Source organism: Dendrobates tinctorius, unplaced genomic scaffold (assembly GCF_039654945.1).
Source record: "Dendrobates tinctorius isolate UK_male_01 unplaced genomic scaffold, ASM3965494v1 ptg000003l, whole genome shotgun sequence".
NCBI lineage: Eukaryota > Metazoa > Chordata > Amphibia > Anura > Dendrobatidae > Dendrobates > Dendrobates tinctorius.
The window spans coordinates 45,703,388-45,719,573 of NW_027361671.1; the positions used below are offsets into that span (position 1 = coordinate 45,703,388).

General features: G+C 42.5%; 1 protein-coding gene across 1 annotated transcript in view; it reads left to right on the top strand.

The window, feature by feature from the left end:
• MAN2A1 (mannosidase alpha class 2A member 1) overlaps positions 1-16,186 on the top strand; it is a 195,345-nt gene that overhangs the window by 111,382 nt on the left and 67,777 nt on the right. Inside the window, exons 5-6 of the mRNA XM_073549319.1 lie at positions 2,861-2,988; positions 5,598-5,771. Of these exons, the coding sequence (XP_073405420.1) occupies positions 2,861-2,988; positions 5,598-5,771 (302 nt within the window). The remainder of the gene's footprint in view (positions 1-2,860; positions 2,989-5,597; positions 5,772-16,186) is intronic.

Below are 16,186 nucleotides of genomic sequence, written 5' to 3' on the forward strand. Positions count from 1 at the left end.
TGGCAAGATTTCTTTAAGGGTCACCAGTTTTGGTAAAGCTTTTGGCAACATCTGTCTAACATTTGCCAGATTTTCAAGGAATTTTCACACCACTCTGCATGAAATTCTTGTTGGATTAACTGGATTTCTAGCTCAATGGTTCTTACTGGATTAATGGCATTTGTTTGTCTTGTTCTAATCCCATTTTATATTAATCCGGCTTCAGAATTTGCCGTTTTTATGCAGTGGTTTTCTGTGTGCGCTAAACCAGTATGGGATATAAAGTTACATTTCGAACCCTAAGGTTACGTTCGCACGATGAGCTTTCGGTGATGTTGCAGATTTTCTTCACACACTAGGTAAAATTAGGTTACTTGCATTTTTTTTTTTTTAAATTTGCATCGTAGAAAAATTGCAACAGGTTGCGTTTGGCGCTGGTCGGCACACCGTCAAAAGGACGCAGGCGCCGCCAAACGCATACTGCGCACGGCCTGCGTCCTCAGTCATAAAGATAGGGGACGCATGACGCATGCAGCGTCATGCGCCCGGAGGCGGAGCTACTGCCGGAGGCGCGGCAGGGGGGCGGGGCTTAGCTGCGGCCTGTAACGCAAATGTGAAACCGGCCTAAGGTCTGTTTAGAGGCCGTCAGTTTCCCGGAAGAAAAATGCCACATGCTGTTCTTTTGTTCAGTTAGAATGGGGCAACTTGTAACACAAGCGAAGAAGTGTTAAGGGCCTTTTACACATAGCTATATCGCTAAAGCGTCACCGATTTAGTGACGCAACAGCGATATCTGTAGCGATATCGCTACATGTGACACTTACTACCGACTGCCCCCGCTGGCTATCGTTGATCGCGCAAGATCGTCCTGGTCCATTTCTCGTCGTCGGCTTCCTGCTGGCACCAACGAGCGACTACATGGCCATGGGAGAAAGTCGTCACCAGAGCTGTCGCCTGACAGGTAAGGAACGACCGCTGCTGCTGCTGCTTCGATGGTGAGATCTGCCTGTTTGGCAGCTCACTAGCTACCATTTAGCGACTCACCAGAGATCCTGATTGTTGTCGGGATCGCTGGTGCGTTAGTGTTTGCAAACATTTTTATGTACACCATGTTAATATTTAATTTGTAATTAATTATGTACATTAATGAACACCTATCTACATAGACATTTTATGTGAAGGGTCTCTGGAAGGAGTGCAAAGCAATGAATGGGCAGGCAGTGCGTGTGCGCGCCTACTGATCCATTCATATGGTGCATGCATTAACTTTTTGTTTTCATGATCGATGGAGATCCTTGTTTCCCCATAAACAACTTTTCAAATTTTTTTGAACTTGCATTTGAGGACATAAACTGTTGTGGATGAACTAGCATATTTATGGTTCTTGATTTGCAATGGGACTGTTGTAAAGAAGACTAGAAAAATATTAGCTTGGAATATTTTTGCTGTTCGTCAACTTCTGCATTTCTCACTAAAGAATTTAGTGTTAAATTAGTAAAATGTAATTTGGAACAGGCACGAACTGTGAAGGCTTGTCAGAAGTCAATACGTAATTACATTATTTTGTAAATTCAGGAGCGATGCTGCTTATACGGTATTTCTCAGGGTTACTTAGCTGACCTGTAATTTTGATAACAAATTTCTGCTGGAAATAATTGACAAGATAATTGCCAGATTTATTTAGACATCTCCATGACTGTCCCAGATTTTCTACCTTTCTAATTGCACATAGTATCTAGTGGAAAAGAGAACATTTTTTCTGTGCCAAATAAGTTAATGGATTGTAACAGTGGATGACCCAATAAAGCCCAAATATTTATTTTAAGTTAATTATTTTTCAGCCCTATGTTACGCACTTATTTGTGTAAATATAACGACGGTGTTAACAATGCCTTTGGGATTTAATTAAATTAAACAGTATCGTGAGCATTTACTCTTCCTTCAACGTTTTTATCAGTTCCATTTAATTTCTGCACAATATTTGTTGTGGAACTTTAGCAGACTAAAAATGAACTTTTCAGATAAAAATACTTGATAAAAGCCAAGTTAATAATTTATCTAATCTATGACCTTCAGTCATCCTTTTACCCTTTAAATTTACTATAAAGATTGTAAATGACCTCGATCAGTTATGTGTAATGGCCTATGTAGACAGCTGGACTTGTTCTCACAGGACTATGTCCAACCAAGAACTATATTCTTGCCATACTGTGTGTCCTAGATGGAGTGACGTCCATCCATTGATTAGATATCGATGAGTTATCACAGGATAGGTCATCAATATTGCCAAAAGTAATAGCCGATCAGTGGGTTGCCATGTGTCGGATCCTCATTGATGCTGATACCTAGTACGTGGATAATACCTAAATATCGTATGCCGAAAAAACCCCTTTAATATTGGATTTTCCTAATGATATTATGGGTAACATCTTTTTATCCCTGGAGATCTAGGGTGATTTATTGGATAACGTTTTATTTTGGACTTTAGTTTTCTCTAATTTTTTTTTCTGACCCATGGCTCTATAGATCTTGCTTGTCTTCGCACAACTTTCCGACGTGATACAAATTGTTCAGCTCTCGCCATGGAAATGTTATTGGTACAAGATAATCTTACATAGACTTTTCTAAAATTAAACTAAGAAGATGGACACATGAATGTCCTTTTATATAACGAGATAAAATATAATTTACTAAATGCCACTGTTTCTTTGTGTTAGGACGAAGTATTAGCAATGGTATCCAACTTTTAAGAATTGTCAAATACCGATGACTTGTAATTAGATGGCAATGCCAATATGCATTTGTCAAATGCTTTGCTATTGTTCAGCTTACCTTTCATGTTGCCTTTAATGTTAACCCTGTCACTTTATCTAATTAACAGGTTAATTGAACAGGAACAGTTTGAGATTGTTACAGGTGGATGGGTTATGGCTGATGAAGCCTCCTCTCACTATTTTGGAATAATTGATCAACTTATAGAAGGACACCAGTGGCTGGAGAAAAATCTTGGTAAGAATATTTTTTTTAAACTTTTTCTATTTGCACTGTGTGCAGAATTATAGGTAAGTGAGTATTTTAACCATGTCGTTATTTTTTGTGCATATTTTCCTTCTACAAGCTGTATAAACACGAATACTAATTGGTTTCAAGCATATCAAGTGACATGGTGTTTTTCTCAAGTAAAATGGGCTAGAAAAGAGATTTAACTGACTCAAGTCCAAAATTGTTCATTCTTAAAGAGAGATGCAGCACTGTTGAAATTGAAAAAAATCAGATTGTGATTGCAGAACCATCAAAAATTTAGTTGCAAATGGTCAACAGGGTTGCAATATAAAATGTTGAGAAAATAAGACTGACATTAGTGATGAAAAATTCGAGAAGTATCAAACGTGAAGCGATCAGGAACCCATTTTCCTCCAATGCTGTCATATTTCAGAACTGCAACCTCAATGAAGTGCCTAGAAGTACAAGGTGTTCAGTGCTCAGAGACATAGCTGAGGTAAGGGATGCTGAAATTGACAACCACTGAACCAGACACAAATGGTGAAATTCAAGACTGAGCCAAGAAGCATCCGCAGACAGACTTTTTTCCAAGGTTTCATCCATGTACTGATAAAATGAGACGGGCACAGACCTCAACATCGATGGCATGTTGGAGGTGAGGTACTGCTATGAACTGGTGTTATTAAAGATGAGTTACATCACGAAACAATCAGACCTCAGGGAGACCAGTCAAAGAAAACACTGCGGCAGCCGGCAAAGGCGCTCAATCAGTGAAATCCTAGGTCGATTGCTCCCTGGGAAATACGAATATGCAAATAAAGTCCGTGGAGCCTCATTTAAGAGTCTCAAACACGGGACTAGCCATATCTTCCTCCAGGGAAGTCCCGTGTTTGAGACTCTTAAATGAGACTCCACGGACTTTATTTGCATATTCGTATTTAAAGAGGAGTTACGGTAGTTGGACCTTTTCGGGTTGACAATAGACTCCAAAACAACTCCCATACCTACTTCCAGTTTTTAGAACATGACTCCGTCAAGCAGTGGTACAAGAAATAGTCTGCACCTTTCAAGAAAATAATGATTGACAGTGCTGCATCACATGCATCAAAGTACTCCATGGCTTGGCTAGCCAGTAAAGGCCTTAAAGATGAAAGAATAATGACATGGCCCCTTTTCCTTACCTGACCTAAACCCTATTGAGAACATGTGGGCCCTTCTTAAACAGGAGATTTACAGTGGAAAACAGTACACCTGTGTGAGCAGTGTCTGGAGGCTGGTTGGTACTGCCCAAAAAGTTGATCGTCGACTGATTAAGAAACTGAAAGACTCCATGGATGAAAGGCTTATGACTCCTTTTGAAAAGAACTATTGGTCACTATTTTTTTTTTTTTCTTTTAATTTCAGAACTGTGTTTTTGTAAATTTTTTGAGTTATTTGGTTATTATTCTCACTTTAATGGATGAAAATGGAAGGTTGCAATGGAAGGTCCTGAAGTATTTAGGATATAGGAGGCAACCATTTTCTACTACTTTTATGATTTAGGATTTATAGCCTAATGTTGAATTTCCAAGGTATTGGCCACTTGTTTTATCAACGATAGTTGACAGATGCTGAATTTGCTGGAATGTATCCCTTCTTTACACAGATTTTCTTCCGAACTTAAATGTGATTGTGCTCAACATTACTATGAAGACACTTGGAGAAATTTATCAAACTAAATGTGCCAGAATTTAAAAAAAAAAAAAAAATAGCCTTTCATGACTTGCGTCATAATCCTGTTGTCCTTTTGACACATTTTTTGCCTTACCTGACAAGGGTGTGTGAACTGATTTACAAAAGTGAATGGCTTACCAGAAAAGTTTCCATGCACCAAAATGTACTAGAATTGTGGCATACTTTTCTGGCACAAAGTAAGACAATTTAATATTATTATTTATTATTATTCCATGGTGATGTACATGAGAAGGGGTTACATACAAGATACAAGTATGAAATATGGTAGACTAACAATGATAAACTGGTACAGACAGGAGAGCGCCTTGCCCTTGTGAGCTTTCAATCTACAAGATTATAAGGAAGGAGACAGTAGGGAAGTGGTTGCGGAAGCTCTGGTGGTGGTGAGGTGGCAACAGGGTTATTGCAGGCTGTGGCAGTAAGTTTTCTTGAAGAGGCTGGTTTTCAAGATCTGTCTGAAGGTTCCGAGTCTGGTGGATAATTGGATGTGTTGAGGCACAGAATTCTAGAGTGTGGGGTAGAAGTTTTGAAAGCGATTGGGTGAGGAACATATTAGTGTGGATAAGAGAAGGAGGTTCTTGGAAGGGACTGGAAGTTACATGTTGGTTGATATGTGGGGATTCGTTCAGAGACATATATGGAGAATACATATTATGGAAGTTTGTAGGTCAGTGTTCCCAGTTTGAACTTGGTGCATTGGGGAATTGGGAGATGGTGTGGACCTACCTGGATGAGACGGTTTTAAAATATTCCATGCTTATTAAACTGAAAAATCTGATGCATTTCAACATAGCTTATTGGCACTTTCTAAATTTACCTACTCTATTAATATGCCTGTACAAGTATATACCTGTCTGCTATTAATTTTATTAATTATGTAGGTGTAAAACCAAAATCAGGATGGGCTGTGGATCCTTTTGGGCACTCTCCAACTATGGCATACCTTCTTAAGCAGTCGGGGATATCGAGCATGCTTATCCAGCGTATTCACTATTCAATAAAGAAGCATTTTTCAGCGAAGAAGACATTAGAGTTCTTTTGGAGGCAAAACTGGGGTAAGTAAAGACTTCTCATTAATGCTTTTTATTGTTGATTGACATTTCAGTTGAGCTTTTCTAATACGCAATACTTGTAACTTATAAATATCTATATAATGATGAAAACTTGTAGTCACATGGTCTCATGTTAACCAATTGTTGTTGGACGTCTAACAAGGCAATCCAATCGATAAAATGTTTCCTCTTTCAATGACTAGTCCTAATGCCAGGAAGCTAGTCCTAATGCTATAGCCAATCACTGTGAGCTCCAGCTGCTTGTACATGGAAGAGCCACTGAGCTCAGTAGTTTTCTGCAGCGGTGATCTGCACGGTCAATGTGATGTTACTCCTGCTGTCAATACGCATACCTAAAGCAGTAGCAGGGAACTGACCCTAGACCCAGGGTGAGGGTACAATCTGGCTTCATTTTTCATGACTGCACTTTGAAGTCCACTTTTTTGAAAGTTGAAAATCTTTTAGATCGGACCTCCAATGCATGGTTTGGATGTGGATCTCTTAACCCAAACATGTCCGCTTCGTATCATTCTTTGAAGCTGTTCTTTTCTGGTCAGGAGAGCTGCGGCCAGTCTGTGCAATTCGGTCCAATCTCAGACAGATTTCAACGAATGTCTGAATGAATCTTAATACATTGCTAATTCCAGCAGAGTATCTAGAGGTGTCCCTTTTGCTGATGTCCCCCACTCCCTACAAGTTAATCAGACCCTGAAAGATAGCTTATGGCTCCTTGAAACTTGTGATTCTGAGGGTGTTTTTTTTTTTTTTTTTTTGTATTTCCCAATGTAGTGAAATATTTGTCTGCAAACTTGACCTCTTGTGCGTCAGGAATGAGATGTTGGGAGCAGTTATTGGAATGCTAACAGTTCATCATCGCAGAGCATGATGCGCAGCACAACGGGCCTTTCTTAATGGATTATTGCAAGACCCTTAATTAGAAAAAAAAAAATCTAAGTTGAAAGTTTGTGTGATCACAGATAAATACTTGTGAAGTTAATGATTTAGAGAGACATATTAAGCTGCTTGGTCCTGTAGGCTGTAATGAACAGTTCAGACTGCTGATTTGCGAAGTGCCCAAAGCCGTTGCATAGGCTTTTAATATCCTATTGATTAGTTGAAAACAATAATTGTTGTTCATGACGTGACACGACTTTCAGCCAGCATAGAAAGCTGTGAGGAGAGTTCAGGGTCTACAGCATTAGAGGAATTAAGGCGTTCCTTGCCTTTATTGTTCCTTGTGCCTAAATGTGTAGTTGCTGCAGCTTTTCTGGGTGGTAGTCCAAATATCCTTAATTGACTCCACGCAAATGGATGGTGCCGTATTATATAAAAGCAAAACATAGACTGCACACAATTACACTAAAATGTAGAACAGGATCGGTGTATGTATAGATCACATACTAAAAAACAGCATTCAAAATCAATCAGCTGCTTCTCATGGGACTGGAATATGATCACTATTTTATAAAATGTGTACCAAAAATCAACTCACTGCTGGTGTGATGCCGACTCGCAGATTGTGTAATCATCTGCACGGTTCCACAGACATTACAAAACTTCATATAGCTCTTTTTTTTTTTTTTTATCTGCTTCAAACATAGCTAACAAACTATCAAATTCTGTAGTCATTGAATGTCTAGAGTGAACAGGTTCCTATTATGAGCTCTCAGGTCTGTTTGGTCAGCCGTCCTCATTTCTCTCTGTTTATTTACGTACATACATGTTTTATATTCAGTTTTTTTTTTTTTGTTTTTTTTTGTGGGGGGGGGGGGGTGGTTAGCTTTGTGATAGCCAGGTGTGAGCTCGGGGAGAGTCGTTTGATCTCTCAAAGCTCACCATAAGAAGACTGCAGAGAGGGACAGAAACTTGCTAATGGCCATCAATGAGGCATAACCTCTCAAAATGTGCAGGCCCATTCATGGACTCCTGTATTTCTTATTTTTAACCATGATGGGATAAACATTAAGTCTTACGTAACCATGTCTGTATTGCTGGAAATTTTCTCCATTTGGCACTTATGAAAAAAAACTGTTGTGTCCTTATCTGGAATATGCTCTTCACGTCATAAAAAAGCTGCACTGGAGTTAGAAAAAGGCTGTTAGAAAAAACTGATAAGCGGTAGGGATGGTCTTGGTTGTCAGCATGGGGTAAAGCAAGGTTACTTAAGGGCGTGTCACACTAAAGCCCCTGTTACACACTGCGATATCGCTAGCAATATCGCTGTAAAGTCACCGATTTTGTGACGTTGCAGCAATATTGCTAGCGATATCGCTGCATGTGATACTTGCCTCCGACCGGCTCCCCCGCTGGTTATCGCTGATCGCGCGAGAAGCTGCTGGACCATTCCTCATCGGTCACTTCCTGCGGCGCTTCCTGCTGTGACGATGAGCGACACGTGGAGCCGGGCGGGAGGACGCAGGATCACCGCGTCTGACAGGTAAGTAGCGATCCCCGACCCCAGCGATGTCGCTGGTGAGATCTGCCTGTGTGGCAGCTCACTAGCGACCACCTAGCGATGCACCAGCGTTCCTGACCGCGTCATATCGCTGGTCGGGATCGCTGGTGAGTCGCTAGGTGTAACGGTACCCTAAGCGATATCGCTAGCAATATCGCTATAATTGTGACGTTATAAGGGGGGTGCATGATTAACTTGTATAATAGTAAAAATTTATAAAAGTTGACATGTTGAAAAACAAATTTGTTAGTACTCCCTTGTGTTCTAAAAAACAAATTATCTCAAGCATGAGAAAGAGAGGTTACAGTGGTGATGGGGTTTTTCCATAAGTAATCTGAATCTGTGAAATGGTTTACATCAGGCTCTGGTTACAACATACACTGCTCAAAAAATAAAGGGAAGACTTAAACAACAGAATATAACTCCATAGAATCATAGAATCGTAGATTTGGAAGGGACCTCCTGGGCCATCTGGTCCAACCCCCTGCTCAAAGCAGGATTCGCTAAATCATCCCAGTCAGATGTCTGTCCAGCCTCTGTTTGAAGACTTCCATTGAAGGAGAAGTCACCACTTCTCGTCCACCTGTTAGCTGTAGGCGTTTTTGATCAAACCAGGGCCATTTCCCCTCCACAGACATATAGACTTCAGTCCTAACAGAGGATTTTTCATAGGTTCCCATTCAGATGGAGACTACAGTCTTAGTGAGGATTGGCATGGAATAGGGACATGGAAAACGAGAAATGCCTTAACGTGGCTTCCAGGTACATATAACTTGGCCATTTTATGCGCTAAACTTTCTCAATTTTTCATACTTCTAATGCAGTAATGCAATTCATTATTCATTTTTCATGTTTGCATGGTTTGGCGCTACAGTGTGCTTCCTTTTTTGCTTGAATGTCAAAGAAAAGTCAGAAGATCGCGTCTGTGGAGCTCCTCCTTAGCTCCAAGATACAAATGATATGAACAATGCAATGTTCATCATGGATATCTTGGAAATTCCTGTTTCTCTAGGCATTGCTGTCGGACTTGACATCAGTAACGCTCTTATGATCATTTTACTGACCTCTTATGATATGTAAAAATGAAAAACAGAAAAAAATTGTAAGGTTTCTTTCACACATGAGTTTTTTGCCATCAGTCACAATCCATCGTTTTTAATAAAAAAATGACACTGGATCTGTTTTTTTTCCTCATAGACTTGTATTAGCGACGGATTGCCTAACGTTTTGTCCGCCATTCACTGGATCCGTTGGAAATAGTGTCCGTCAGGCGGAGACGACGGACATAGTAACTTCTTTTGTCTCCGTCGAAAAGTTGGACGGCGACGGATCCAGCGTTGTCCGTCGTTGGCTATAATGGAAGCCTATGGGCGCAGGATCTGTCGCTGTCCTCAAATGACGGAATCCAATGAATGATTCTGTTTTTTAAACTGAGCATGCTCCAATTATTGCCAGGTAGGGCAGTCGGATCCAGCGAAAAAACAGTCTCATCAGTTTTTCACAATCTGCGACGGATCCGTTTTTTTTCCCCCAAACTGCTGGATTGCGACTGATGGCAAAAAACTGATGTGTGAAAAAAGCCTAAGGTAAAAAATTTATTCTCAAATTTCAAACCAACCTATTTGTGAAAGGAACGTATTCAGGGGTTGCCATTAGTGTTGAGCATTCCGATACCGCAAGTATCGGGTATCGGCCGATACTTGCTGTATCGGAATTCCGATACCGACTTCCGATATTTTTTCAATATCGGAAGTCGGAATCGGAAGTTCAAAGTTGATTGACAGCCTGACGTCATCATGATGCGCGGTGTGTGCGCATCATGATGCGCCGTCATTTCGGGCCTTCCGGGGGTCTCTGCCGGCCTGCCGGGGGGCTGTGTGGACTGCCCGGGGTCTGTACCGGCCTGCCGGGGGGCTGTGCCGGCCTGCCGGGGGGCTGTGTGGACTGCCCGGGGTCTGTACCGGCCTGCCGGGGGGCTGTGCCGGCCTGCCGGTGGTCTGTGCACCCTGTGGGGGTCTGTACCGGCCTGCCGGGGGGCTGTGCTGATGTCCGGGGGTCTGTGCAAGCATCGTCCGATGGGACTACAAGTCCCATCTGGCGATGCCTGCTACCATGACAGTGATTGACACATTAGCCAATGATGGGACAGTAGTAGTCCCATCATCCGGCTAATGTGTTAAATGTTAAAAAAAAATAAATAAATACTACATACATACTACATACATACTATATGCATGCTACATACATACTACATATATACTACATGCATGCTACATACATACTACATGCTACATACATACTACATATATACTACATGCATGCTACATACATACTGCATGCTACATACATACTACATACATACCACATATATACTACATACATACTACATGCATGCTGCATACATACTACATACATGCTTCATAACACATATATACTACATGCATGCTACATACATACTGCATGCTACATACATACTACATACATACCACATATATACTACATACATACCACATATATACTACATACATACATGCATGCTACATACATACTACATACATGCTACATGCATGCTACATACATAACACATATATACTACATGCATGCTACATACATACTACATGCTACATACATACCACATATATACTACATACATACTACATACAATACATTCATACAATACATACATAGACATACAGTACATATAACATAGAGTAACATACTTACCAATACTTGTCACATTGTTCCCCGAAGCCATTGTCTTTTACGGAATAAATATTAACATAACAAACCACAAAAATACTCACCCACGATCCGAAGCAGTCCACGAGTGTGTCCCACGACGATCTTGGGTAGAGAACTGCAGCATCAGCTGATGCCGCCGTTCTCTACGGGCTGCAGGAATCCAATGACGGAAGGTAGGTATCCTTCCGCACTGTATTCCTCCGCCACTTAAAAAAAAAAAAAAAAAAAAAAGTCCCTAGTCTCACTTTATGCCATTGCTGTGTGGGAATGTCCCACGCAGCAATGGCATAAAGTGAGACTAGGGACTTTTTTTTTTTAAGTGGCGGAGGAATACAGTGCGGAAGGATACCTACCTTCCGTCATTGGATTCCTGCAGCCCGTAGAGAACGGCAGCATCAGCTGATGCTGCAGTTCTCTACCCAAGATCGTCGTGGGACACACTCGTGGACTGCTTCGGATCGTGGGTGAGTATTTTTGTGGTTTGTTATGTTAATATTTATTCCGTAAAAGACAATGGCTTCGGGGAACAATGTGACAAGTATTGGTAAGTATGTTACTCTGTTATATGTACTGTATGTCTATGTATGTATTGTATGAATGTATTGTATGTAGTATGTATGTAGTATATATGTGGTATGTATGTAGCATGTAGTATGTATGTAGCATGCAGTATGCATGTAGTATGTATGTGGTATGTAGTATGTATGTAGTATGTATGTAGCATGTATGTAGTATGTATGTAGCATGCATGTAGTATGTATGTAGTATGTATGTAGTATGTATGTGGTATGTATGTAGCATGCATGTAGTATGTATGTAGTATATATGTGGTATGTATGTAGCATGTAGTATGTATGTAGCATGTAGTATGTATGTAGCATGCAGTATGTATGTAGCATGCAGTATGTATGTAGCATGCAGTATGTATGTAGCATGCAGTATGTATGTAGCATGCATGTAGTATGTATGTAGCATATATGTAGCATGTAGTATGTATGTAGCATGTAGTATGTATGTAGCATGTAGTATGTATGTAGCATGCAGTATGTATGTAGCATATATGTAGTATGTATGTAGCATGTAGTATATATGTAGTATGCATGTTGCATGCATGTAGTATATATGTAGTATGTATGTCGCATGTAGTATATATGTAGTATGAATGTAGCATGTATGTAGCATGTAATTTTTTTTTTTTTTTTTTTTTTTTTTTTTTTACATTCAACACATTAGCCGGATGATGGGACTACTACTGTCTCATCATTGGCTAATGTGTCAATCACTGTCATGGTAGCAGGCATCGCCCGATGGGACTTGTAGTCCCATCGGACGATGCCTGCACAGACCCCCGGAGCCTGCACAGACCACCGGCAGGCCGGCACAGCCCACCGGAGCCTGCACAGCCCCCCCGGCAGGCCGGTACAGCCCCCCGGCAGGCCGGCACAGATCACCGGAGCCTGCACAGACCCCCTGGCAGGCCGGCACAGACCCCCGAAAGGCCCGTACAGACCCCAGAGAGGCTGTAAAGGCAAAAACAGGGTTTTTCTTATTCCGATACCGGAAGTCCCATAGACTTGAATGGGACTTCCGGTATCAGAATCGGCGATACCAATACTTTTTTTTTTAAGATCGGCCGATCCATTCCGATCCGATACTTTGAAGTATCGGACGGTATCGCTCAACTCTAGTTGCCATACAAAGCTGATATATAATCTAAAAGACTTCATTATATATTCTATCAAAGTCACCCTCATTATGACGTATTCGTGAGGTTAGCATACATTGTTTTTATTATTTAGATAAATTAAGCATGGGTTTTCCTTTATTCCTATAATTTGCTGACTACTCTGAAGTGATCTCAGTTAATAGCAACCTAATAGGCTTAGTAGCCAGAGTGAAATTTTGAAACTGAGGAAAAAAAAAAAGAAAAATCAACCTTTAGCGTTTTCACCTTTCTGACCAGGCCAAATTTTACAATGCTCTGTCGTTATCGAGTATCTAACAGCTGCAAATCATGCAGCCACAGGGGCACGAACATAATAATAAATTTTATTTCTATAGCGCCGACATATTCCGCAGCACTTGACATTTCAGAGGGGACTTGTACAGACAATAGACATTACAGCATAACAATTATCACATAGCTCATAACAGATACCGAGAGGAATGAGGGCCCTGCTCGCAAGCTTACAGTCTATGAGGAAAAAAGGGGAGACACAAAAGGTGGGTGGGAACAATTGCCCTTATTGTGTCTGTTCTGTTACACACTTAAAATTATGGCTGGTCCAAACAGAGGGCTAATAGATGCATAAAGCATGTGGGAACATGATAGGCAGAACCTGGTTATGGTAAAACTTTTAAGTGCTACACAGGGATAGTTGGGTAAATGTGTTGAGGCGGTAGGCCAGTCTGAATAAGTGCGTTTTCAGGGCACGCTTAAAATTGTAGGGATTGGGGACTACTCGTATTGACCTGGGAAGTGCATTCCAAAGAATTGGCGCAGCACGTGGACAGTTTTGGAGACGGGAGTGGGAGGTTCTTGTTATTGAGGATGCCAACCTCAGGTCATCAGCAGAACGGAGGGCACGGGTAGGGTGGTAGACTGAAACGAGGGAGATGTAGGGTGGTGCTGAGCCATGAAATGCTTTTTGGGTGAGAGTAATAAGTTTGTACTGGATTCTGGAGTGGATGGGTAGCCAGTGTAAGGACTGGCACAAGGTAGATGCATCGATGTAACGATTGGTGAGGAATATGATCCTGGCTACAGCATTCAAGACAGATTGGAGGGGGGAAAGTTTGGTAAGAGGGAGACCGATTAGAAGAGAGTTACAATAGTCCAGACGAGAATGAATAAGAGAAACTGAGTTTTTGTGGAGTCAAAGGTAAGAAAAGGTCGAATTCTAGAAATGTTATCTGCATCTCAAAAACAAGAGCGAACCAGTGATCGGATGTGGGGGGTGAATGAGAGCTCGGAGTCAAGTATGACCCCAAGACAGCGGGCATGTTGCTGGGGAGTAATAGTGGAACCACACACAGAAATGGCAGTGTCGGGTATAGGTACATTAGTAGAGGGAGGAAACACAAGGAGTTCAGTCTTTGACAGGTTCAGTTTCAGATATAGTGAGGACATGATGTTAGACACAGCGTTTAGACAATCGCTGGTGTTTTCTAAAAAGGCAGGCGTGATGTAAGGATAGGAAGCATATAATTGGGTGTCATCAGCATAGAGATGGTACAGGGAACCATATGTACTGATTGTTTGACGAATAGGGGCAGTACACAAAGAGAAGAGGAGGGAGCCTAGAACCGATCCTTGAGGAACCCCAACAGTAAGGGGAAGATGAGAGGAGGAGGAGCCAGCAAAAGATAAAGTAAAGGAGCGGTCAGAGAGCTAGGAGGAAAACCAGGAGAGAACGGTGTCCTTGATGCCGATTGAGGAGGAGCTGATGATCCACTGTGTTGAACGCTACATTAAGAGATCCAAGAGAATTAGCATGGAATAGTGACTGTTAGATTTAACTGTTAGTAGATCATTAGAGACTTTAGTGAGAGCAGTTTCAGTAGAGTGTAGAGAGCGGAAACCGGATTGGAGAGGGTCGAGAAGAGAGTTTTCAGAGAGATAGTGGAACAGACTGGAGTGGACCAGGCGTTACAGGAGTTTAGAGATGAAGGGAAGATTAGAGACCGGTCTATAGTTAGCGGCACATTTTTGGTCGAGGGATGGTTTTTTAAGTAGTGGATGTATGATGGCATGCTTAAATAAGGAGGGAAATATACCAGAAGAGAAACAGGTTAAATATTTGTTAGGTGAGTGGTGACAGCAGGGGATTGGGACTGGCGCAGATGTGATGGAAATGGGTCACTGGTGCAAGTGGTTGGGCGAGAAGATGCAAGGAGCCTGCTTACTTCTTCTTCTGTGACTGGTTTGGGTCGCCCACCGAGGGCTGTGGGGTACTCGGTACCGGGCCGGTGTCAGGGGAAGGTGTCACAGCAGCGGTGACCCGGTCCGTGGCCCTGGGCCCCCAAGTAATGGGGGAATGTAGTTAATGGAATAGTTTGTGACGCCACCTGTGGTGCTCGGCAAGGGAGGTGTTAAGCCGACGCTGCATGCAGATCCTCTGGGGCTGGTGGTGTGTTGCAGCCTAGATGGTGTAGCTCCCCACAGGTGAAGCTGTAGCCCCAGGGCAGCGTGGATGCAATAGAAGAGGCGCGGTGCAGGCAGTGTGGAGAATGGTACCCAGATATAGCGGTGCGCACAAATGAATGGAGGACACCGGGGCTTGTAGTTCCAAAGCTTTACTCACAGTCCGTTGTACACACGTACAGGTACCTGCCTCCGGGCCGTGTTCTTCGGGTCAGAGACTCAATCAACCTCCGGGCAAGTTAGGATTCTCCCCTCCAACACTCCGCCAACATGTACCTTTCTGAACGACACCTCTATAGCGCCTTAAAGTGTGAAGATCTCCTAGTACTGAGTTACACTGGAGTTCCTCCTGTCAGATGTTCCCAAGAACTCTACTTGTACGGCAGACAGCTGTAGCCTGCTTCGGGGACTCCCTTCTCCTGAGTCCCGGCTCTCTATCCAATTGCTGTTGTGCCCCAAGTCTTAGATGAGAGTAGTGCATTTACAGCCAACTACTCCACCAGTGTCTGCTGCAGAATCATAAGTGTCCATACAACCTCGGGGACCGGGCCCCGGCCTTGCGCTGAGAACCTATAGGCAGGGTTCCTCTTCTAACCCACGTCCTCTCTGTTCTCTCTGCGTCTTCGTTCCGTACTGGTCTTCCTTATGGAAGCTTAGATTTCAATTCTATGTCTTTCTCCTTTTCCTTTCCCGTGCCAGCTGGCTCAGATCACTGAGGCAGCTGCAGCACTCCTTCCTCCATCCCTTCTTTCAGGGATCCTCACTCCTGTCTCAGTGACTTTCTGTCAGACTGACCTGTCCTCCTACACTTTCCCACTCTTTTGTGTATCTCAACTCCACCCACCTCCCAGCACATCCAGTGTTCCAAGCAGGGAACCACCAAAGGTGCTCTGCTACCCTCTGAGCAAGGAGCCGCAATGTGGTTGTGCAGAACTACCCTGTTTGTGGTGCGAGTGTTGGATTGTGGAAAGGAGTTCCCACCTTACCCTGATGGTGGGGCACTACACCTTAGGAGAAGGTGCAGTACCTCTGTGACGACTGAGCCTCAGGGGCGCCACAGGTTCAAAATCAGAGAGT